At 41.0% G+C, this 26,908-nt stretch overlaps 1 protein-coding gene and 1 pseudogene across 1 annotated transcript; one reads left to right on the top strand and one right to left on the bottom strand.

Moving 5' to 3' along the window:
• Positions 1 to 1,174: 1,174 nt before the first annotated feature.
• Positions 1,175 to 26,177, bottom strand: timm50 (translocase of inner mitochondrial membrane 50 homolog (S. cerevisiae)). The gene is made up of 11 exons (XM_048981242.1): positions 25,900 to 26,177; positions 24,307 to 24,475; positions 22,717 to 22,748; positions 15,989 to 16,010; positions 12,229 to 12,287; positions 10,486 to 10,605; positions 9,226 to 9,330; positions 8,190 to 8,288; positions 2,742 to 2,898; positions 2,145 to 2,251; positions 1,175 to 2,027 (listed from the first exon to the last, which is right to left on the bottom strand). Exons 1-11 carry the CDS (start codon positions 26,110 to 26,112, stop codon positions 1,926 to 1,928), a joined length of 1,185 nt encoding a protein of 394 aa, XP_048837199.1. The 5' UTR covers positions 26,113 to 26,177; the 3' UTR covers positions 1,175 to 1,925.
• On the top strand, positions 18,761 to 18,860 carry LOC125712437 (U6 spliceosomal RNA; annotated as a pseudogene).
• Positions 26,178 to 26,908: the final 731 nt, after the last annotated feature.

The following is a 26,908-nucleotide window of genomic DNA, read 5'->3' as shown; positions in this document are numbered from 1 at the left end:
GCACCTGGCCACGTGCCGAAGGTCCAAATGGTGCAGTCCCCCTTTAATTCTAAGGTGCGACGTGTTGTCTGCCTCCGGTGTAATATTGTAGAGAGGCAAAAGAGTTGGGGGGCGGGGGGTGGTAAGGCGGAATGCAGTTTGCTGAGGTGTTATAGGCACAAGGCACAGGACACCAATAAACGCAAATTTGGTGCCTGGTCTGAGGCGTGAAAAGTACCACCCCAAGCTTTCAACAAAAATATTCCCAGGCTCCCGTGTTATGTTTCGAGTGAAAGGTAATTGCTATGCAATTTGTTCACGTGCCCACGGCTCCTGAAAATCCCTTTCTCATTCGCACACACGTGGACAAATTGCCTTATGCGAGTTACGTGGCTGCACGGTTTCATAGTTTATGACTGTGTGTATACGAATTAATATCTTTAGTCGTGTTCTTAGGACGCAGTATCTCGTGTACAATAAAATACATTTAAATTAGCATAAACAGTATCCTTTTCTGAAACATACCAACACTACTACTGTAACCTAAATAAGTGGTAAGTGCCAAATGAGGCTTTTTAAATTATCAGGCAAATTCCCGCGATTGTACTCCAAAAACATTAGTATTTTCTGTTTGAGTAGCCTAGTTGTAAAGGTGCACACGTGGCACTACCCGGGTACGGTTGTTTATTCGTTGAAAGCCGATTTGACACCTCTCAATTTGCAGACTGCATTTACGTGAATTGCCAGACCACATGCTCGACATATTTACATTTTTCAAACCGTCTGTCTCTGGTCCGCATTCCCGTTGACACTTTGCAACTTGTTGCATGTTGCATGTGGGTTTCAAGGGTCGAGAAAGTTTAACCAAACAAAATAGATTCTTCGAGAAATGTGACAAGTTAACTGGACAAGCAGGGGGAAGATGTTCTCTAAAATGAGTCACTTCTGAGAAATACCCAGAAAGACTAAGACATACCTTCATTGTATATTTAGCATAGTCTTGCAGTACTTTCATAATATTATCAGTATACATTCATCTTCCAAAAGCTTTTCCCAGTCAGGGTTCTCTGGGTGGGGGGTGCAGCCTCTCTCTGCCACCACAGGGCACAAAGCTGGGTTCACCCTGGATGGGATGCCAGTCCATCACAGACTAAAGACACGTGCACGCACGCGCGTCATATTGACACATAGAGTGTGAAGTCAGTTTTCATTTTATTTATGGCATTTGCAATTCACAGGAATTCAACAAATACATAAACCAAGCCATCGAAAGTAACTAAACACAGCAGCGCCTACCCGGTCTCCCATTATTTAACGTTGCCTGCCTTTCATAAAGGCATATTACCCATGTACCTGCATCTGCATCACAGGCATAACTTATTCACTGAGGGTTCTCCGTGTTGAGGGAACAAAACCTGACTCCCAGTTCAAAAGATGGAGTTTCATCATTTTAAATAACTCCTGGCCTCAGTTGTGTTGCAAGGGGGGGGGGGGGGGGGGGTGGGCAACAAGTCTGTGGCAACCGCAGGATGTAGGATGTTCAGACCAATTTTTTTTTTCTTCGCTTGTTCATGTTTCTTCTGCATCTTCATTAAGAGTTTGGTCAAATTTGTTGTGACCACATTACTCCTCTGTACCTCGAGCTGGATGAGAATTTCAGTAACGAACTATGAATATGTGAGCCTTAATCAATACAGGAATGTAACGCCATGGAGGATCTGAATGTTACATGTATGCTACATGCATCTCCCCTCCTCCACGAGGACAAGCATACTGCCACACTCCTAGTCATCTGGAAGAGGATTTAGACAGTTACCATCCTCCGTTACCATTCCCAAATCCTAACGCCCTCCCTTCTTCCCAATTCTTCCTGGTGTGATTTCAGCCTTTTCCACTGGCTTGCTGCCCCAACCAAACGGCCTGAGATGTCTGAATGAAAACGCTTCTCATTGTTGCTTGGAACGGGCCCACAATCTCACTGCTAAAGAACCCAGGGACACGCTTTGTTTCTTATGCTTTGAGAGCTCAGACAGTCGTTGCTCCTCTTCCTGTAAAAAGACAGAAATCATTTGCATGTGAGACATCTTGGGTAGAAGCTACGCATTAGTTCCTTGAAAGTGAAGTTCCTGAAAAAGAAAAAAAAAAAATGACTTAGCCATATGTACCTGTGCTAGCTGTGCCTGCCTCCGCTTGAAAGCCTCAATGGGGTCTTCTTCATGGGCATAGTTCTCCAGCACAGTGCGGACATCTTCCACCCCATTAATGGCAATGGCTGCCGAAAATGCAGAAGAATAAAGTACTGAAGCTAACCTTGCCCCCTGTGTAAATTAAGCAGAATGTGGTTGACTCCCTTACATATACCGACGCTCCTCTACTTACGAGCTTTCAACTTACGAACTTTCAGACATACGAACAAAGAGGACTAAGTACAAATCGTGTTCCTTGGGCTCCCGTTTCCTGTCTGCAAAATCAATTTTTTTTCTGCACGTTAATTCCACCCAGTACGACTCCTGGCCGCTACTCCCGCCGCGCAGCAGCGTAGCGTGCGTACTCTCAGCGTCCCAGCTCTTTGGACTTGCGTACACCCTTAAAATTATGTTGCATAACGACTTACGAACATTTCAAGTTATGAACAGCCGTTTGGAACGTATCTCAGTCGTAAGTAGAGGAGCGTCTGTCTGTTCTTTTCTCTAATTTAGGGTTCATGGAAAGCACATCTGTATGTACAGGATGAGCAGTAAAGCAGACTGTGACGCGCTTACTCTTGAGGAAGGCAGTCAGGTCATACAGTGTCCGGTCATCCGAGTTGCCATCCCACCTACGCAATGCCATCCCATTGAAAGGTTGTAACCTAAAGGCCTCTCGCTTACAGTCCACCACAATCACTTTGGTGGCATCTCTGTTGAGACAGGACACATCCTGTTTGGAGAAAGAATCACACAGAGAAAAATAATAAACATTTAAGATAAACACAGACAAAAACAAGAGGATTTTCTTAATTTATCCAGGTGTAAACTGGGTAAACCGGGTTCTCAATTTCTCTCAAGAGTGTTGTGTTCAAAACATGTACATATGTTGCATTTATGCGTAAACAATTTACTCTTGTTGAAAAATAATGCTAACTATGAGGTTTGTGTTATTTTTACTTGAGGGAAAACATGCCGATACAGGCCATTTAAAAAACAAAATCCATATTTAAAATGACAGCCTACCACATACAAAATATGTAAAATATGTAATCTTTGAAAATTTCCAGACACCTTCAAAGCAAAAAAGAAAGACATTTACAGAGAAAATAAGATATTAAAAATCAGATTTCTATTAAAGTATAATGAAAAGTTAACACTGAAATAGTAAGACTCTAAGCAGTTTCGCATTGAAGTCATTAAACTGGATTAATCACAAACTAAGATGTTACAGGCTGCGGATGAGCAAGACTCATAGGAATCAACTGCATTTCCTATATATATCATTGATTTCTTTCTCTTCACGTATCGTTCGGGTATCTCTACAAAGTTCCTCAAAATATTGTGTGACGTTAGAAAAACAAAAACCAGAAAAAAAACAAATTTAGACTCTAATAATAATCAGTTCAGGGAACAAAAAAAACAGCATAATTTTCATATTACAAAAGACAAACACGCACTTTCTCAGAGACCAGCTGTCCTCTGTGCCGTCTCAGTGTTTGGCATGAACAGATGGACAGAGACGCTGCGTTTTCTTCAGCTCAATCATCGGGGTCATCTGTATCCCCACGAGGTGTTGACACAAGCGTGGTACGGGTCTGTGTGTGGGAAACCTTGGGGGACGCATTGCCACACTCCCTAGCATTAACTCACCGGCATCTGCCTCACCAGCGTAACCTATTTCAATCCCCTCAGGAGGAGATCTGCGCTTACCTCTCAGGCAGAGCTACTGGCAGTCTCTGGAGGGATTACTGAAATAGGGGTGGCATGTGCATGTCTATGGGCGCAAGTGCACGCATGCCGATGGACCACGGGTGTGCTCTATCTTTATAGCCACTAGATGACTAATTCCAGGTGAGACTCCAGGCCCAGCACAGCTGGTTGAAAAAGGAAGGACTTGCGCACAGTCGTAGGTTCTAAAGTATGAAGGTAGGCAGTGAGCTACTTGTCTTTGACGACAAGACCAACATGGAGCAATTATACCTATGAACGCAGCTGAGTAACAGGGATGTAACACTAGATTCTGAATTATACTTCAACATTCCCTTAAGAAATATTTCTGCAACACAGCTCCTGTTTCGACTGTTAAATGTTTGGCCAAGTTCGACTGTAAGGTAATTTCAGTGAATATTTAAAAATTGAAAATGAATGACACTGATGGGTGTTAAAATACGCAGACACTTTGGTAGAGAAAGAAAAATGATTATGGAAAAAGACTCTTAGTGGTGTGTGTGTGTGTGTGTGTTTTGTGTGTGTGTGTGTGGAAGTTCTTATATATATATATATATATATATATATATATATATATATATATATATATATATATATATATATATATATATATATATATATATATATATATATATATTTATAAAAAAACACTTATTTGTACATTTTCTAGAGGAAATTAATAGCTTAAACTGGAATTTGGGAGAAAAATCACCCTAAAGTACCTTTAAGGAAATGTTTAGCGATGACATCACTGATCGATAAACAAAAGTACATTCACTTTTTTTTTGGTCTGAAAACGTATATTTGTCTTAATCTGACACCATCGAAATTCAGCCTAGAAAGACGGTCCCTTAAGGGACCACCTTTTCAGACTCTTTTCTCTTGCACCCCTCCCATTCTTCCCCCTCAAGCCCCCCTGTTGCTTCAGAAGGCCAGATGGGAGGTGAATGTGGGGGGCGGGGGGGTGAGGGTTTTCATGCAAGGAGGAGGAAAGAAAGGGCTGAGCAGAAGGTCAGCGGGAAGAGTGGGGATGTAGACACACTCGCGCTCTTGTAATTGGGACGGGACTGAGCGCGCACACAGCAGAAGGACGGCAGGGGCCGTGCAGAGGCTCTGGGTGATGGCGTCAACTCTTACAATGGATTATAACTGCGAAAGGGGATTTTTATTAGAGAAACCATCAGCGGACAACAGGAAAGCAAACAAGAAATGCAGACTGCGTGAAAGATTCCTGTACCCATCAAATGCTTTACAGTTTTAGAAAGGACCATGCTCAACAGATGTTCATTTGACTGTTGATGAACCTCATTTTATCAATTATTTCATCTGGATGACCAGCGAGCCTCTGAATGCCATTAAGTATGCTATGAACATTGATATAACTAGATAACAGTAAGAAACTGATTATTTTAAAATGATGAAGAATATACTGAATAGCCAAAAAAACAGCACAGAATTTAAATGAAAAATTCAATAATAAGAACAAATTATTCTATGTACACAATATAATAATGTCATAGAAGGGAAGTTCTTACTTTTTAATTTGGTTAATTTGTTACATTTTAAAAATGTTTCCTACTTCTTCTCTATAGTCTATCCATCATTCAACCGGAGCCCAGAGTCGAGTCGAGTCGAGTCAGGACAGAGGGCACTAGGCTAGGGTACATTCTGGACAGGATGCTAGTTCATCACAGAGAACATGCACACACACTTACACATGAACACTAATTAGATGAACGGTACAGGCATTCGGCAGGTTAAGAACATCTGACTTAGAGGACGACTCGTACTTACGAACAGACTGCCGCAAAGTCTGTCACAGTAGTCCCTCCCCATATCTACGGGTGATACGTTCCAAGACCTACCGCGGAGAGCCAAAACCACGCATAATCGAGAACAACCTGCAGACCCCATCCAACCTCTAATGCGCAGCAAAATATTACCAACATTAAATACACTAATAATAAAGTCCAGTATTATACCCTACTGTTATGTATTCTACTCTCTCAAATGAAAGGGATTCAAATGTTTTAGCCTAACTCCCAAGAAATGACAGAGCAGTGGAAACGATATTTATGAAGGGATGACTCGGCAATGAAAATCATGCTTTTTACACCCCTCAAAGGACGGAAGAACAATGAAAAAACACAGTTACACATTTATAAATACTGTTTACTAAGCCGAACATCTGAGTGATGCTAAATACGACCTGTATGTACCTGTTCGGATTCACCTACAAATTCGACATAAATGACAAACATAGGGAGCGGCTCTTGCTTGTAACTGGGGGACTGCCTGTATGTCTCTGGGTTACAGGAGCAAACTGCAGGACAAGCCCATGTAATATGTGGAGAGTAATTGGGCTTTATCTTTGCTATCATATCCTTTGCAACACTAAACCGACACACAACCATTTCCTAGGTTTGCCTCAATGCATGGCTGCAGGGTGACGCAATCAAGTTGCGCAAGACGAAAAGAAAACAATTCAAATCCAGGAAGTCGTGAGAAACTGTACGGCTCGCTCTCTAAGAAGGCCTCCTTTCAGAGCACTCCCCAAATTGGTGACAATGTACATTTTTTTCAACATTCCTAATCGCTCATCAGTCTGCTGAGTTTTTCGTCTGACACAGATACCAACCAAAACAAGGCATCTATGATGAAATCCTGAAGATTATTCCTACAGCATCCAGTGACAACACATTCCAGAAAGCAGCTAATGTTCATGCCTTGTTTTCATTGGCCAAGCCCCCACCTTCCTGCTCTTCCTCCACATGTTACTTACGAAGGGTCAAACCAAAGTCACAGTACTGGCGTTAGCATGAAGGGATTCTCAGGCAGAACTGCATCTTAGTACTAAACATACATCCTAGTAAATCTTATCACCTGACCATCATATTTTAAGAATCTCTTCCTTATCAAAAAAGCTGAAAAATCTGCTTTGACGTGCGCAAAAACTGGAGACTCGAGTTCTGTCACATTAACGCCACCCTATTAAAAAGACATTTTTGTTTATATCTCTCTCCACCTGAACAACTACTTGGTACAAGCTCTTGCAAACCCAAACCAAATTCCCAATATCAGTTTAGTGGTGTCAAATGTCTCCAATTTCCGTTTCTTTCAATCTGGAACTTTAATTTGAATCAAATCAGATTGATGAAACGTGTGGCAGCAGGGTTGGGGCATTCCGGAATGCATCCATCAATTCCAACCCAAGTCAAGAAATGGAACTGGAGTTGGGATTGGAAAAGAAAAACTACGTGGAACAGAATTAGAATTGAATTTGAATGTTGCGTGCCGTAAGGTTCAGGGGAGGGTTTGCCCTGCAGATCCTGCTCGTCGTCACTCCCGAAGTTTGTTGCACCTCGTGTTTGTAAACGTGTCTGTGAATAAATATTAAAAAAATACAAAAAGAAGATCCCTTTGTTTCCCGTGTTCCTTTTTCCCGGGGGCGTGGCCAAGTCCGGGAGGCGGAGTCAAAGGGAGCAACATGCGAGTGACGACGAGCAGGATCTGCAGGGCAACCCCTCCTCCCCTGAACCTTATGGCACGTAACATCGAATTTTAGGGAGATTTAAATTCCAACTCCAGCTCCATTTCCTGATTTGGACTGGAATTGATGAATGCATTTCGGAATGCCCAAACCATGTGTGCCACATCATATATTTTTTGACATTCTATTCAGCTCTTATCACTAAATAAATCGATTTTCTAAGCCCCATAATTCATATACCTATCCGATTTTTTTGATTTTTAAATGTTTTTTTTTTTTTTTTTTTTTTTTACATAAACTGGTAGCACATATAAATTAAACATTTTGCCATCCAACAGGTTGTAAGATCAAGTATTTTCTTTTAGAAAGTTATATACATACAAGACAGAAGATGACAAAATCATGGAAAATGATAAATGTACAAAACACTGCCAAGTCGGATTTCAGTTCCACTCTCCGTGAAAGACCATTTCTCTGCAGATAACAAGTAAAATCTCTTCTTTTTATTTTCTGAATGCCCCACACAGGTGATATAAATCACTTTTCACTTGTTTATCCAGACAACCAGTTATAGGATATTTTAAGGTCTTCCTTATAAATGTTAATTAAAAAAAAAAAAAAAAGTTCGTAGGTAGATTTTTTATTATCGTAAGCTCAGCCGGTCTATAAACACTCTGACCCGCTGAATTAATGAAAATCCAACTTGGAACAATACTAGCCAAAAAAAAAAATGCAAAAATAAACAGAGTTCTCCCTATAGCAGCTGGGTTCCCTCATGCCAGTGTGAGAATGCCGTTTGGTACCTTAACATGGTGACCGTCCATGTATCGCGTGGCATCTCTGAAGAGGCGATACATCACAAATCCCTGGGGGTCTATGCTGTCGATCAGGGGGTAGGCAGTCTGTAAACACAGGACAGAGAACCTCTGTGGACTTCAAATACATAAGAGAGCACCAAACATATGGACGGCATAAATCCCTCAGCCTCATTATCATACCGTTAAGCTCGCTATTAAAACATTTTGTGACGTCCTTCCTGGAATTAAATTTTCCAACATCTCGTGAAATTCGGGCAGGTCATTCAACAGCTATGCATATGCATCAGAAGACTTCCGACGAATTTCACGCTTAGGCATACCAATCTAAATAAGGAATGCGATCTTAAAATAGCTCCACTACAATAACATGCATTAGAAATGCAAAGGACACATGCCCTTCAACACTGATAGGCCAAGCAATATGCATGTGAATGCATAACAGAGTACTTTACTGTACCCATTATACAAGATGTTAGAAAACAGATGCAGGCCCAATAAATATAAGGCAATAAAGCTTAAGCAGATGCCTGTTTATCTATCAAGCATTTAAGAAAATTATGCTTAGAAAAGCACGGGTCAGACTATTTCATTATATCCACTTGGCTATTTAGGTTTTTTTTTTTGGTCTTTTAAAACTTGTAGAGACAGGATATGAGCTTAAATAAAATGATAAAGCTTCACATTTTACTATAGTTAGAGATATATTAAATTAATAAAATATGCCTAAATAGCTGATATCTGTATCATCATTATTCGGTATAGCTTTACGCTATAGAGGGACAGAAACAAACATTTAATTTAGACTGAAAAATTTCAATGATAAACGCTAATCCTTCTTTGACGAATTACTACACATTACAGAAATTCAGTTAGAAATGCAACAGGAAGTTTCATACCATTCTGTGACATTTCAAAATTGAGCATCAGGGTGCAAGAGAGTTAACGAATCGGCAATTAATACAGAAGTGCAGGAGCGACGTCCGTTACGGCGCTGATGTACCGCGGCTCGTGTGCAACTCACCATGCCGGTCTCAGTTGTGAAAATGACGATCTCATACAAAGGCGACAGCTGCTGAAGCAGGTAGTCGATGCCTGGCCTCTTCTTGAAACGCCAACCTGTTTCCAGCTACAGAGATGAAGAAAAAGAATAGCCATTAAAACGTACATGCTCAGGAAAAAAAACAGAAGCGCGATTGATTGGGAGGGAAAAGAAAGAGGGGATCAAATTTGTTAAGCTGTTATCGATCTGTTGGAGGTTCCAAGCAGTATGATGGAAGACTGGTTCAAGTCCTAGAAGACGATTGATAGGAAGAAAGATCGTTCACCTTGAGCTGGGTACGTAATCAAAATTGCTCCAGTAAAATACACAGTCTGATCCATGTGTTGAAAAAAAAGAGAAAAATGAGGGCCGAAACAGGAAGTGCCTCACATCTCATGCAAGTGTGATTAAACATTTGCATTCATTTCCCAGTTCAGAGGCTTTTCCACAATGAAAGTTAAATAAGCTGTCAAAAGTAGCAAATAGTGGTTTTCTCTTTTTGAAGTGAGTGCAGGGTAACCAGACGCGGAAACTCCCTGCACTTGGAAAAAAAAATCAAAGCTCAGACCCACGCAGAGGAGCCGCAGCTCGTCCTGACAGCAGGTGTCCAGTTACAGCCACAGCCCACCTGTTACCTACGGCTGCATTCACAGTGGGCCTGCACAGCTGGCCAGGTGCGGAAAGGGGCCAGGGGGGGGGCACAGGTGGTTGTGCTCGCCAGCAGTTGTGTCCACCAGATGGCTACTGGACGCATGTGGGAAACGGGATGCGAGGAGGAGGAGGAGGAGGAGGGAGTTATAGGAGAATAGGCTTAGTGACCTTCTGAATGAAACCCTCCCGGAATACTTTAGTACCACCAGTATTGTAAGTAGTCAGGGCTAAAAAGTGAGCAGTAGTCACTACATAAAAAATGCATGTATGTACGAGGCCTTTTGAAAATGAGAGCATCTGATTTCAGTGTAATCAAATACTAATTACAATGCAGGTAAATAAATACAGCAGATTAAAAAATCTAAAACCAATGCAAACCTAACCAGAAAAAAACAGTTACTATTTTTTATCAATGTGGTTTTGCTCCAAATAAAAAACTTACCAGTTGTATTCAAGTATATGTACATTGTCAAGTAGGATGCAGTACAAGCTGTTTATGTAGAGTATTCTGCATTAACACACTCATTCGGAGTCCAGGGCAATTGGCCAGTGGTAGGATATGTTTTCAGACAGAGGACGGGCGGCACATACCGACCACTCTGGGTGCAGCAGGACGTCCGTCAGCTCCAGCACCAGGGTGTACGGTGCCTGGTAGTAGGGCTCCTTCAGGGGGTCAGGCAGGAGTTTGGGGCTCGTGGGCTCAATGATCATCTGAAGAATCAGCGCAAAAGGTGAAACGGGACGAATCTAATAAAACACAACTGAATGTTTCCTAAAATACAGTCATGCGTTGCTTAATGACAGGGATATGTTTGGAGAAATGTGGCTTTAGACAATAGCGTTATTGTGTGAACATCGTAGAGAATGCTTACACAAACCTAGACGGTACAGCTTACTACACGGCTAGGCTACAGTAAACTATTTTTACAAGTAAAAAGAGTACACTAACAACAAACGTACAGTATAGCAAATGCATAAGCCAGTAACAATTGTATATCGTCAAGTACTACGAACAGACGCTGCCCGGGTTACGACGGTCCATGTTACGATATATTGACTTTACGATGTGTAGATGTCTTTCACTTTCAATACATTATTCAGTAAATTACATGAGATATTCAACACTTTATTATAAAATAGGCTTTGTGTTAATGATTTTGCTCAATTGTAGGCTAATGTAAGTGTCCTGAGCATGTTTAAAGGTGGCTAGGCTATAATGTTTGTTAGGGGTACTGTATTAAAATGCATTTTTGTCTCACGATATTTCCGTCTTACGATAAGTTTATCGGTTTGTAACCCCAACGCAACCTAGATAGTGGCTATACTTTATATAATTGTATGTGCTATACTATAAGTGCGGTAGGTTTATTTACATGAGCATCACCACAAACACGTATAATGTGTTGCACTATGACATCACGAGGGATCACCGTGGTATATATGGCCCATCATTGACCGAAATATTTCGATACATCACTGTAGTGTTAAAATAGACTGCTTGTCTCAAGAGGCCAATTTTTGAAATTAGTTTGAAATTGTTTAAACAGAATGAGAGGGTAGTGAGGAGTTTGAGCAGGGTGGGGTACTTCAGCTAAACGGCAGCTGGTCTAATCTGAAGTGGGAGGCTGTGACGCACGTCTCACACCTGCCTAAAACCTCGTTTGCCTGGACAAGTCTGCTTCAGAATGTCAACCGAAATTTATTATAGAAAGATTCAGCAATAAGAAAGAAATGGAAAAAAAAACACACACACACTAAACGGATGTCTACACCTATGGAAAAAATTGAGGCCACAGCAAAATTTCACCTCATTTATGAATTTATGAGTAATGCTTCTGTGTAAAATACACATATTTTTTGCAAACTGCAGCTGGGTTCTTCTCAGTTTCTCATTAGTGAAGGGCTTTTTCCATGCTTTACGAGACTTCAGTCCTGCTTCGAGGAGCCTGTTACAAACTGTCCCCATCACTTCACACCACTAAATGTTTCCATTGAAGGTCACTTAATGTCATCCTCCCATTCAAGAGGCATTGTTGACGGTCACTTCTGGCATTAGGAAGTCGCTTCTGCCCTCTACCTGGCTGGTGTCTGGTTGCTCACAGGGCCTCCTGCTTCACCTTGTTTTTGTGTATTTCCATCTTAGAAATGTTTACCCTGTAAACAACCTGCTGCCCAGTGTAGCCTTCAGCCAGCGAAACAGGCATTAAACCAGGATTCAAAAATGCAGATTTTTAAAAAAATATGTAGTGGTCTCAATTTTTTCCAGAGTTTTTATATGGTATCTCTCATAGCATGTGTGCAAGCTGATCATCCCCTACATTTAAGATCACTAACCTGTCTGTAATCTTTAAAATACTTGAAGGTCCTTTTCAGTTGTTGAATTACTGCAGCATCTACAGAAAAGCAAGAAAGTATTATGAAACGAAAGGTTTAACACAGACAACTATTATAATAGCATTTCCATCCACACAGCACCAAGCAATGATGATTTCATAAAACACACAAAACTATTTAATAAAGCCGACAACAGCTAATCAACTTAATTTAAAATGGTTAAATTTACTGTGAAAACATCAAATGATAAAACCCAGGCAACTCCCATCGATGGGCAGCTACACGCAAGCCTGCTTCAGTTCACGTTGTTTGAACCTGGCAGCCAGCTCTGCAGTCTGCAGAACAATGTGCACTGGTTAAACTCCCCAGAGACTCCCCCGTCCTAGAGTTTGATTATTTTTAATCTATTTCATTCACGGCTAAGCGTGCTAGGGAGCGTGTGACTGTGACCAGGGAGGTAAATACGGCTCCCACGAGATTAGGAAGCGCGGCATCCAGGCCGGCTGCAGCTATTGATGCCTTCAGCTGAAAGGACGATGTCGGGAGACTCGGGGAAAGGTCAAGCTGGGACAGTCTGCGGCAGGCTTTCCCCTTGTTTGTTATGGTAATAGAAGAGAGCCGAGAGCACGAGGAAGGGAGGCAGGCAGCACGAGCGCAGCTGCGGGTCAGGTCGACAAGTAGCCCCCTGTATGTAGGGATCCTTCTTGGGGGGGGGGGGTGCAGGATGATACCCACGGAGACAAAACGTCAATTGGGACGCAAGGAAACTTTCAGGTGCAAAACGTTTTGTTTAAGTTTTCAATATTTTTTTTCCCCCAAGAACATCCGGTCTACATGCTTTATCTGTAACAAACGGACTGCATGTTACCAGATAATTCAGAATAAGGGTTTCTGATATGGGACCTAGCTCATCAGGACCTGGAACTTGCACTGTAAACTCTCGGCCTCTGACTAAGTCAGTGAAAAGTAAACATAAGGTTGAGTGCTTGGTTTTAGAGAAACAGACGAAATGGTTTTTAAAAGTGCAGTACAGGAAGTCGTTCTGCAGTATTCTATTGGAGTAAACATGAAGAAGGAATGGAAAAATCAGGGGCAGAGAGATTTCGTCATAACCTTGTCTGGTCAGTGTACAGAAAATGCCAACCTCTGTTGATTAATTTATGCTGTACTTTGTAATGTCCATCCAGTGCGATAAAATTTTGAGTGCGCATATTTGGACATGGGGGCGGGGCAAGCAGATCGATAGGCAGGGCCTCTGGACACAACAAAGGCACCCCTTTCATCCTCTGCTGGGGTGACATATGCTTGCCTCGTTTGCCAAAGGCCATTATTACTTGCTTGCCTTTCATTCTCCGTTCTTTTAGATTCTTGTCTTTTTGCACCTTGTGAGCCTGTCTCTTCGTAGTAAAACGAGCAATCACCTCCTCAGTCGGTGGACTCTCATCCTTCCGTTATAGTACCGCTTAGGGACAATAGGCAATTTACAGTGCTCGCTTGCCCTGAGGTGCATCAGGGTGGTCCGATTCCCATCTTCACAGAATAAGTCAATGGAAAAAGTGGCTAATTATTTACAACCTGTGCGCGAGATGAACTGTTTAGGTCTTTAAGTATACAAGTGTTGGATCAGTCAGTGATCCAAATGGATTTCAGTAACTAAATGATCCACACACACACAATCCAATTGATTATACCAGAACCAAAAAGTCGGACCCGCAGGACACACGGCTCTGAAACAACTGCAGGGGTAGCGGAACGTACTCTAGGGGTCAAACGACAGAAGGGACGTGGTGGAGCATCTGCCATCTACGCTCAAGCCAGTGCTGGTGCCCTAAATCACTTTAAATGCCATTACTTGGTGTGGGAACACGACAATCTCCTGTTTGCATACTGCGCTCATTAATGGGGCTCCCTAAGGGGATCCACAAACCCCAATCACGCTCGGACGGCCGTCTCACCAGCCGTCTGCTAGCAAATGTGAAAGACAGGAAGGACAGCCCTAAACCGGTCCTCCTTTTCCCACGAGGACTGCAAATTTCAACCCGGTTCCTAAGGTCATTCATATCCTTTATTACAATATTAAACATTGTTAGTCCATTAGTGCTGGACAGCATTACTCTGGCCCCTAAGGTAATAAATCTGAGAGCATCAGGGAAGGGTGGAATTAATTATGATTATCATACAACAGCCAGACTGCTCAGTATTTAGAGGTGACTGCTCCTCCATCTCATTTTAAATAAACTGTAATTAATTGATACAGCTGTCTCTCGCCCGTGCTTTCAAAAGGGGAAGGGGATTAACACTGGTAACCCGCCCCCACCACCATTATTCCCATTGCCCTCCCATTTCACCACTCTTCCTGCTCTCATCAGCTCCACTCACAAAATGCAGCTATAAGTGCTTAAGAACATTCCACAATCTGGCTCATATTTAATAAAAGGCCCGGTGGCCATCTTCATACGGGAAACATGCCCCCCCCCCGAAACACACACACACACACAAAGGGAATTAAAAAAAGTAAAAAGTGACTGTAAGAGGCCTTCAAGAGGAGGTTCCTACTTGTCTTGCAGTGCAACTCCATCCATTATACAGAGCTGGCACTTCTGCAGCCTGTCGCTCATCCTTGGTCGTCCATGATACCTACCGCTGAGGCACCTGCATCCTATCATTAACGTACAGGAATACAGGCTTGTCTGGCTGAGCAGATTATATGCGGAGCTGATAACACGATCTAAAGTAGGAAGGTGCCAGCACTTGCTTTCGTCACCCGACAGCAATGTGCTGTAGGTACGGGAAGACAGAAAGACGGCACATTACCGATACTCACTAAAACGACCTAGAATGTCCTGACCCATGACCTGGAAGCAGACTCAAGGAAGGCGGAGTGGTTCAACCGCGAGTATGATTTGGGGTGCAAGCACGTAAAAAAAAATGTGCGTGATATTATGTATGCTGTTCATGTAATACTTCCACACATAGATACGCAAAACAACCTACTTAAAGTTTATTTTATGTAAGTGGAATATAGCATATTCTTTAACTTCTATGGTTAAACTTCTTTCATCCACATTTTTAGTCACCCAAGATTCTATCATAGAATACCGTCTTCCACCTGTAGACAAAACACCAGTGTTGTCCAAAAATAACATAATCTCATCTGCCTCCATCCACCTTATCTATTCCCCCCCCACCCCCCCAAAAAAAAAAAAAAAAAAAAGAAGAAAACAGACAGGTGACAGTGGAGTTTAGATACACTTGAGGGCAGGGTGAGATTTGGCCATTGATGCAGTAGTTCGCATCTTGTTGGTACGGGCAGAGGATAGGGTACAGGGTGGCAACTCAACAGCTCGATGCATCTTCAGCACCACTGACAAGGCCACAATCACACAGGAAGGACAGAAGGTGGCTCATCTGTGGCCCAGGGGGTGCATATCGGGGTACTATAGACATGGTAATGGGGCGGGTGCACTGGTCAAACACTGCCAGAGCATATTAACATACAGGCGCTGAGTACGAGGCAGAAGTTGCATTATGTAGGTTTTTTTTTTTTTTTAATGTTCTGAATGCCCGCACTGTCAAGCCATGACAAATGAGCAGAGGCATACACAGAAAGTGCTTCCAAACATCAACATGACATCTACTTCACAGATCATCTGATCTGTGCAGCATGGAAATTTAACACGGATGCACAACAGGTAAATCATGCAAAAAAAAAAAAAAATATGTATAAACCATTTAAATCACGTGTAAAAATTGTACTCACCATTGTCAAATTCATCTGGAATCTGCACAAAAAAAAAGAATGTGAGAAATGAACATATTATTTTAATATTCCCAAGTTTGCAAACTGTACTTTTGCACTATAAATTAAGATTTAGCTCAAACACAGTTTTAACTGGCCACTGAAGGAAAATACCTACATCCATTTATGCCAAAACCTTAATGCAAACTGGTGACAGAGAAATGGCATCATAGTTCTAACAATTCTTTTGTAAATGGCAGGCAAAGATCTATTTACAAATGCCGCTGTGTGGAATTTAGACTAGAAAAGGAAGCTGGGATACATAACCCAATTCAGACCACTGCACCAGAGGAACTCTGCAAGAATCCTCTTCAAATAAAGTTAAGCAGTCAAGATATTTTATGGCCGAGACTCTGGCACGCAGTGCTCCTGGGCCCGGTTTTTCATTGCTGGAGTGCATGATGGTTATAGGGCAGAGAGTATTGCCTGGATGGCTGGGGGCGGGGACCGGCCATACGGTGCGCCTTTATGTTCTCATACATTCACGTGCAGACTTCTGCAGCTCCGCCTCCAGTCTGCGCATTCACACGTCTCCATCATCCACAGCATTCTCCCACCAATTACCAGTCAAATTAATCTCTCAGCTGATGAATATTCAGCTACATCTGCCAGCAGGTCTCAAGCCCACCTGGGGATCTGCTGGAAAGATGGGAGGGGGGGGGGGGAGGGGGGGTCAGTGATCCCCCCCCCCACTGAATGCCACATGCTGGAGGGGGGACATTTTTTTGTATGTATGATCAGGACCCCCCCCGCCCCCCAGACACACACTCACTAAACTTATAAAAAATGTATTTCCATCTACAAATGAATAAGTAAAATCAGCAAAACAGGAAAGCATGTTTAAGATACTAAATGATTTTAAATGTCTTGAAAACATGATTTGACTTTCAGATGAGTGAAACAGATGCTGTAATGCCGGTTCAGGTCGCTCATCTTTAAAGACAAAAAAAACTGCCACTCTCCTGGAGTCCCCACAGTCTAAACCATGGTCACACACGCAAGGGGAGAACTGGCTCTATAATAAATGTACTTAAAACTGAAAAACTTATTCTATTTTTCCACTATTAGGTAACTAAGAGGCCCAAACACAATACTGAAATAGGAAATTAAACAAAAAAAATTTAACTACTAGTTATTTCATTCAAAAGTACTTTAATTACTTTGCCAATTACTGCATATATAACTAATCAGTTACAATTACCAAGTAACATTTGATTTAAATTCTCTTATTAATGCATATATACCCAGACAGCACACATATATTGATGGGACATTAGTTTAAAATCAGAACGTCGATCGCATTACATTTAAGTCTATTAATAATATTTAAATTATAACATAAGTTTTAAACTTTAAATTAAAATGACTGAAAACAATCAGTTAAGCATAACTGTTAGGCCTATTGTAACCATTTTTGCCATGTTGCCAATATTTAAAAAAAAAATTAACTTTTAATCAGCTATATTGTTTGTGTGGTAAGCTATATGGTTTTAAACAGTATGCCTACATGCAGGGTATAGTATATAAATATATATAGTATACCCCTATTATGGGCTATATACCCTAATGGGAAAATAACAGTGGGCTAAACGACACATAGTGATGTCATTTACACGGTGTTGCTGATGAAATAGATTGAGCAAACATTGGGGGAATGTTGAATCAATATTTGGTAGCAATGTGCCGGTGATGTTATGCCAGTGAGTAAATGACCTCATGGAATTGCGCTGCTGATGGATTTTAAAGCATCGCGGAGACTCCACGCCTATGCACGTACGCTGTCTGGGTAGCTATATTATTTCAGCGTTGCTGTAGCAGTGTGAAACGATAAAAAAAAAACTGCCAAGTTTTATCCAACGCTGTGCCTAATATCACGCATTCAATGCGTGCCCCCATATAGTCGGATGACGTTAGATCATAAAGAGGAAAATAGGCTGCATTTGTGCACTAACATTTTCACGCAAAGCAAATTTAAATGGGATCGTTACTATAAAGTACTTTTAATCACTTTATTTAAATTTGAAAAGATTAGTTACATTACTCCTTACTGCCAAAAGTAGTGGAATTTCAGTGACACGTTAATACCAACACTGGAAATGAATGATAAGTATACAAACTATGTTTGATCTGTAAGACACTACATGTGTACACTGTCAGTATATAGTTTTACACAGTGTCTGTGTGTGTGTGTGTCTGTACATGAATATACAACTTCTGATCTTGAATGATTAGACCAAAACATACATTATACACAGAACTCCTTGCACAATCCAAAAAAAAAAAAATTCTACAAAGAAGAGCATTTGTGCCAAGTTAAACATCACTCCTACTTAGTAATGGGTTTCTGTAAACAAATTTTTTTAAAGGGAACATATAGAGCTTGGTGCTCCTAAATAAAGGAATCAAAATTGGTCCTTAAAATTTGCGTTCCCATGCAGGAAATTCCATCTGTAATAACATATCAAGAGTTTAAGTCAGATATTTCTCAGCTTTCCTTAAGTAAGTGCACCCAGTCAAGTTTTATCACAATTATATTTTGCAAAGTCACACGTCTACAGGTATGTGCATTTATGTAAGGTACTTGATAAAGGGTGAAACAGCCTACCGCCACTAACTGCTGGCAGATCGGCGGCTAGCCTAGTTCTCCAAATATGGAAATGGAGAGTTTGGAAGCAATTTGGAAGAGAAAAAATAAAAACATATGGAATGCAGATGAAATTACGGGAAACAAAGCAGATGTCGAACAACTTTGCCTCAATTGAAACGGTAAAGAGAGGATAAGTATTGCCCCTACAGAGATGACATACAAATTTGTGAAGCACTGCATGTTTAGGAATTTTTCCCGATATCAACGTAATTCATCTAATCAAACATAAACACGACCTTCTGTCTATTCTCCTTCCCTTAACGTTCATTAAGCAAGCGGAGAATTTTTGGGAAACAATCAGTTTCTGAAGAATATCAGTACAACCGCATTTAAAAATAAACCGTTCATTTACTGAACTGAAAATCTAACATCAGCGCACATCTCAGCAAAACAATAAAGACAAACCTCTTGCATAAAACAAATGCATGCAGATATTAACTCGAAGTCTTTTTCTGGTCTAAGCAAAATGTCCTCTGTAAAAATCCTCTAATATTTGACCATTAATTCCATCCCATGTACGTGATCCAATTATTCATGGCAAACATGGAAGGAAAAAAAAAAAAACATGGGGAGGGCATAGATGTGATTACATCTGCTCATAGTCACATACTTACTAATGTCGCAACAGTATTATAAGAATTAGTTTGTTTCTGGTTCAAAACCCAGGAGTTAAGCAATTCTGATTCAGAGAACCTTGCAATGTTTCAGCAGAATATTAGCTTGCCAACACGAGTGTAGGAGATCCTTTCACAGTTCACTGCAAAAACAGCTCATTACTGTAAACCGAACATGACTGACTTCACTGTTTAAAGCCAACAGGACTACGTAAACAACAGAAGTCACAGGTATTTCCAGGTGGAGCGTCATAAGCACACAAAGCAGAATCCCTACTTAAAATCCATGCCGTTTGCAGGCAGTTTACAGTTTTGCACCAATTCAAAACAGGCTGGAAGCAGAAACCGGATCCTGAACTAAATAAATGGCGCCAGGATTCCTCACGTCACACACAAAAAAAAAGCAAACTACAAGATCCAGCCAAACTAGGAGCAGATACCTGCTAACGTCAATGAAATAACCCCAGCAGAGGTACTACATCTGGACATACACCACCAGATTGCCACTTATATTTTTAAAATTAAATATGCAATGTTTGTATTAGCTTGTTTTTTTATAAAAAAAAATGCAAGAGGAAGGAAGAGTATTACTGTGAAGTTCAAAGCAGAAAACTGGAGGGCAGAATATAAAGATCTGATGGGGAACGGGTCAGTGTGCGCAACATGAACTTATGGAACTGGGAGAATCTTCCCGCCACCTACAAAATGCTAAACTTAGATCAGAATATAGATTTTGTAATGGCTGTGTTGAAATCACATGAATCATGAGGATTCTAAAGCCAATCTTTCAGAAAAGTTAGCACTAGTCTACATTCCCAGTTTTTTTGTTTTTCACGCCATCTACTGGGGAGGATTTGTAACTACATCTGCCCCATAAATTTAAGGGGGAAAAAAAAACAGATTATTACTAAAAACCAAATAGAGCAGCAAATATCATACCAAAGGAAATTAATTTATGCCAGCATCCAAAGGCAGGTTTGGGCGCCACTTACATATAAATTCACTATACAGTCAAATATAAGAAATATATAGCTATAATCATACAACATAAATTAACCCAATAAATCCTACTCATAAAATTTTTTCTTTTTGCTTCATCATCTGCCATGTCAGCACTCAATGGAAAAACAATGCATCCCAGAAATTAATGCTAAGAGGAGGATAGAGTGGGCATTTCTGGTTCCTGTGTGATGCCCCAACAAATCTGTAACAAAGTTTCTGGATCTCAGCTACCAAAGCATCAGGTATCTGATGATGATTAAAATTAGAATTTGGTGATCAGTGGTCATTGTTCACACACCACAGCACACAACGAAATGTGTCCTCTGCATTTAACCAATGTCTGACATGGTGACATAGCAGGGGTGCAGCTAATTCAACTTGGGGGTGGACCCTTGCTCATTCTACCTCAGAAGTGGTCGACGATTCAAACCAGCAATCTTTCAATTACAATTGCGCTTCCCTACCCATTAGGCCACCACTATCACGCACCTACAGTAGTAGTAATAAAACTCAGACATTGTCAGAATCTGATTGACGGATTAATACAAGGTTTCTTATCTCAGATCAAGTTAAATCTACCACAGCACTTTGAGAACCTACCTTAAACCATCATATTTGATACCTTGAGTACCCACCTTAAACCATCATATTTGAATGCATGGAATGAATCACCAAAATAATCGACAAAATTACGATTAAAAAATCCCCTGCAAACCTAGGGTGAAGACCACAGAATATAGCAATTTGTTAGGTATAATAAAAATAACAGGATTTTTGCATGGGCTTTGGCTGGGCCATCATACCAACCTTGTGTTTTAAGTTATTCCTTTTTGGTTGTTGCCATTTAAACCAATGTCTTGCTGGAGCACTGTGCTTAATGCACAACTCCTGCTGACGAGACAGATTCTCTTCCAAAAATTGTCCAGAATGTTCACCTGAACTTCATGTGCATCCAGTTCTTGACAGCAAGAAGCTTCTCAGTCTCTCCTGCTGACAAACACTAAGCTAGCACGACAAGCTTTCAGGATAAGGAGGGTGAAGTTGTACTGGATTTAGCGCTTCACTTCTGCACAAGAGGTTCTTAAAGGTTTCTCATGGCTTTTGGCAATCCCAAGATCTCCTTTAAATGCTGGCTTTTCTCAAAACTGGTTGTATCCAGCCACTTTTCAAGTGTCTAGATGAATATAGTTGCTGACCTCTGGGCAAGTACTCCCCATTCCAGTGGCATCTTTCCATCTCACCCAGTTACTCTGTTCGGGAGCATGCCAGTATCATGCTCGTATCATTTTTCCTTATTTTGCAGAAACTAAGTTGTGCTTCAGGGAACTTCGCCAGTCCTTTTATAATCCTCCACAAATTCTGCCTAAGTTCCACAGGCAGTTCATTAACCCCGACAATGTGACTGACATGATGTCCTGGATCAGTGAGACTTCGCAAAGCCAATATTATTTATTTCTCCACTGCTACTCAAAACAGGTGAATTTCAAATCAAAACAGATAGACCTTGTTTATATTTCTTGATCTCCCAAAAAAAATAAAAAATAAAAAATGGAACAGGCCCAGCCAAAATTTAGTCTTAGACAATACAGAACAGCGATACTTCATTTACCCCCATGGGAAAATTGTCTTTTTGCCGACCCAATCTTGCTCCCCATGAGACACCCAGTTGCATATACAGGTGAGAGCAAGCATTCAAAAGGAGCCGAAGAGCTTTCATTTCTAATAAAATTCGAAAAACGTAAAATACTTTCATTTAGAAACTAGTTACATAAATTCAATTTACATATTTTAAATCTTTCCTTGCAAGGCTGGTAAAAACTCTTCCAAAGTCACTGTATGGATAAACTTTTCATGCATAGCTTGTCTCTTTCCTTTCCCATTGAACTTTCAGAGCAAAGCCGTAACGCAGCAAAGAGCAAAAACGAGAGCGGCACTCCGTGTGTTCTCACAATGACACCTACTGACATCCAATTAGGCTGCATCCTCAATCCAAAGGATGAGCTGTGTGCCTCCACACCACTGACCGGCACATTCCGCACTCGCCGCTCACGCTCTCGCCAGGGCCTGCGGACTCCGTCTTTTGATGTCTCGGCCCATCCACACTACAAAGTGGCTCGGGTAATAAAGTGAGCAAAGTGGCAGCGTGGAAGTATTCAGCGAGGGGACGTGAAGTGTGGAGTGTTCCGCACCTAGGTTACAAAATACCTAGCATGAATGTGTAAAGTGTGGTGAAAATCAGAACGAGAACCCCAGAAGTGTGCCGGCCGTAAAATTGGGGGGGGGACGGGAAAATGAGGATTAGGCTGTACCCATGTTATACGGGGGACTATGTATATTTTACTCTTAGTCTCAAATTAATGATATGTGGATTGAACTGCCAAATACAAGGATCCTACTATATCTGAAACATTTCCTGATAAAGGTACCTTGTTTCCTTGTTCGTCGACTGAATTGCTGCCTGTAAAAAAAAAAAAAAAAAGATGGAAAAGAAAGTCAAAGTGGCAAAAATTCTAGAGATGAAACTTTAAATAACTTTAACTTTAAATTAGCTACATACACTACCAGTCAAAAGTTTTTGCGCACCACATAACCGCTCTGACGAATTAAAAACATGACGTTTTCTTGCTAATGAAGGTACTAAAACGGTGAACATACTATAAATTTGTTAGCAAAGAATATCGAGTCTATTTTTAGTAAATGTTAAGTAACAAATTAAACATGTGTGCAAAAATGTTTGACTAGTAGTAAGTTCTAAATCCATATTAAGCAAGAAAATCGCTTCAATATATATTGAAGCTTTAAGCATTTAACAGTCTATTTTCTGCACCTTCGATGGCCTGTGCCAGGTGGAGAGGATCTGGAACCTGCCCCATAGCCAATGGGAACAAAGATTTGGTCCCTGGACTCCAGAGGTGTAAGGCTACAGTGCTGAACAACGCAGCATCATGCCGTTCCACTATATACATTCATAAAATGGATACATTTACAACTTTAAGCTGCAAAATTTCAGTCATAAATAGTACGTCTAATGCATATTACGGTCTAAATTCAAATTTATGTAGATTTTTACTTCGAGGTGAGAAAACTAACAAATTATAGCTTACAATAACCAAATTTGTGTCACATGTGGAGGTATCTGCCTTCAGTCATAATGCTCGCTGTACATGCGTTTGCGGTCGTCTACACTGCCTGGACCACTTTTAGCTTCGATTACGCCGCACAGTCGTCAATGCATTGTTTACAGGAGCTTATGCAGCATTTTTTTTCCATCCAGATTTGCATTCGTTTCTTATTGAGATCTTGTACTGACGATGGGCGAGTTGAACCACTCTGTAAAGTCTCCTTTGGACTTTCAGTGGGGTTAGGGTCAGGACGCTTTGGTGGCCAAATCATGAGTGAAAATGATTCCTCGTGCTCCCTGAACAACTCTTTGACAAGTCAAGCCGGATTAAACTTGGCTTTTACGTCCTGGAAAATGCCATCAGGAAAGAAAAATCCACTGATGATGGATGGAGGTGTAACCTGGTCATTCAGTAGATTCACGTACTCAGCTGACTTCACTTCATCGCTGCATAACATTGCTGAGCTGTAATAATGATCCAATCATTGGGTCTTAAGTATTTGCTGATTTAAATTCAAATGGTGACTTTATTTTAGCCAGACAGTGTATGCCGAGTGTTTCTTATCATCCTTGTAACTATTACACAGCTTAATTTTCGGTTCTTTTAAATGCTCAGTATAATATTCGCTGCTCCCAACCCGTCCTGAATTCGTGTCCAACCCAAACACACAGCCTAACCTCCATCTGAAAATGAGCCTTTAAATCTCCCACGGCTTCTCCAGAAATTACACAGATGAAACACGGCTTTGAATTCACTTCTCTTTACACCAGGATCAAACACGCAGAATGTATATTCTACGGCATCGAGAAATCAAGAACCGAAGTCACAATTGAATATATAACGTAAATTTACAATATTGTATATTTGAGGAGAAAGAAGAACTGAGATACTTACCGAATATGTACACTACAGTCACCGTGCCACCCAGTCCCATAATACCAGCCAGTCTCAGCAAAATCTTTTTCGTATAAGCTGCCTGTTCCTTTTGCTTCTTTTCGTTGCCTTGGTCCTGTTGGTTCTGGTTGAAGTTCTTGTCTCCATCTGCCTCCTTCAAAGCCTGACCCTGCAGTCCATTCAGATACAAAACTGTTGCGGTAAGACCTTTACATCTATATTACTTCAGATGCAATAACAAGTTCATGTTAATATTATAATATGATCCAGGGAACCGTATGTTTTCCGATTTCTGCCTGCAGTCCTAAGACATGCAGTTATGCTACCTGACATCCCTGCACCACCCATTTTACGCAATTGTGCAGGCATGAGCCCTATGATGGGCCTGACGTTCGGCCAAGTTGTACCCCTGCCTTGTGTCCTGTAGACTACATGGCTCCCGCCCACCAACACAAGATCCTGCTTTAGAAGACTGTTGGATGTACTCTAAATAAGGGCTGGTCAATTATGGGAGAAGAAAAAAAAAATCATAATCACGATTATTTTGGTCAACACTGAGATCATGATTATTTAACACAATTATTCACTGACTTTGGAAAAATCATACACTTGTCTTTTAAACAGGGTATTTAAGTTGAGAAACAACTGAGAAACAAACAAACAGGTACTGGAAAGGGGTGGTATAACACCAGACAAAATGGGAGCATCATTATGAAACGGAATGCGGAATAATAGTCATTTGTCTTGATTATTTTGTTCTGATAATCATTTAATAATTCGATAATCTTATTTGAAATTAAAATCTGATTGCCCAGCCCGACTGTAAATCATTTTTTTTCTGTACTTCCTGCCACAGAGCTACATTCACCTATTAATGCAGTAGTGTTTGTCTAGTGTCATGAAATAAACACAGACTGTAGGCACAGATATTAAAGTTTTTAGATATTCTTAATCAGGTATCACGACAAAAACAAAAACAGAACGTCAAGAATATCTGAAAACTTTAACATCTGTATTTATTAATTAACATATACAGTATGCCATAGGACTGAGCAAGAAATAATTGCAAATTAAACTGTTAAGTAACAATTTCAACCCACGTTATTCAAATAAGCAATAATGTCAAACAGTCCCACATGTGTCTTAAATAATAAAATTCTTTGCTATGCAACTGTTAAAGAAAAACTACAAGAAATATATTTAGCATGTATTACTGTTTAAGGAATCATTATTCTCCCTGATTTTGAGTTATAATGAAAATACACATTTACACGCATATCATTCCATAAAACATTGCCGTTATAAATAAAGTATATTTTGATATTCGACACTGCAACTCCTAAGCCAGCCGATAGATAACGCGCAAATCAATGTACAGAACAGCCGTACCAGCGAATTTTATCAGTTATGTCAGTCATGTTATGTCAGTGGATAGTTACTGCCAACAGCACGCAACATCCTGATATGATACATTGTTACTATTTGTAACAAAATGACCACTTACTGTTATTAAAGTTTCCCCTAGATAATAGAAACAGACAAAACGATTGCATATGAAACAGAAGGTTCGATAGCTGTTAGCTAGGCATTTACCAGACTTTTCTGCTGTTGCAGAAGCCTATCCTGTAATATGGCTTGCGTCAGTCCTTCAGCAGCATTGTTCTGTTCTCCAGTCGAACGGTCCGAGGATAAGGCTCTTGTCAGGACTGACACCGCAAGACTACGGCCGGCTCTAATGTCGGTCCTCAACCTGAGGAGGCCCCGAGTCGCTCGCACACACATGGGAAACACTGACACCGCCGACATCTTGAACCTACTGGAGCCGGAACCAGCAATGCGAGTGAAAAGGACAAACGGTGCTGATTGGATAGCGCCGCTTTGACAGACTGTTCACGTGAGGAATGAGCGTACTATGGTGAAGCAATTACGCCATTTGGGGCGGGCTTCACATAATTCTCTCCAATGACGTCTAAGATACCGTCGACCTTCGAAAGCAAGCTGAAGATGCCGTAGCATGTAAGGTCAATTGCCTAAAATATTTAAAGATACAACCCCTATTTAAAATAACCAGATAGAAACCTACAGGTATACTACATTGTTTATAATTTGATATGTGCTGCGGCTAGATACTGGGATCCTATTACAATCTACAATTTAATTGAATCCTAATTCGTTACAATTTAAAGATCTTTCACAAATAAAAACTTTTTCCACATTGAAACTCATTTTGCTAGGGTGATTCAGGTGCTCTTGATGTAGGCCTTCTCAGTAGGCCTACATTATTTTTACATTCCATCCATCTTCCAAACCGCTTATCCTACTGGGTCGCGGGGAGTCTGGAGCCCATCCCGGAAGCAATGGGCACGAGGAAGGGAACAACCCAGGATGGGGTGCCAGCCCATCGCAGGGCACATTCACACAACATTCACGCACACATGCGGGCAATTTAGTAACTACAATTAGCCTCAGCATGTTTTTTGGACTGTGGGGGGAAACCGGAGGAAACCCCACGACGACATGGGGAGAACATGCAAACTCCACACACATGTGACCCAGGCGGAGACTCGAACCCGGGTCCCAGAGGTGTGAGGCAACAGTGCTA

This window comes from Brienomyrus brachyistius, chromosome 17 (assembly GCF_023856365.1).
Source record: "Brienomyrus brachyistius isolate T26 chromosome 17, BBRACH_0.4, whole genome shotgun sequence".
Classification (NCBI taxonomy): Eukaryota; Metazoa; Chordata; class Actinopteri; order Osteoglossiformes; family Mormyridae; genus Brienomyrus; species Brienomyrus brachyistius.
This window is presented reverse-complemented; position numbering and strand designations above follow the sequence as displayed.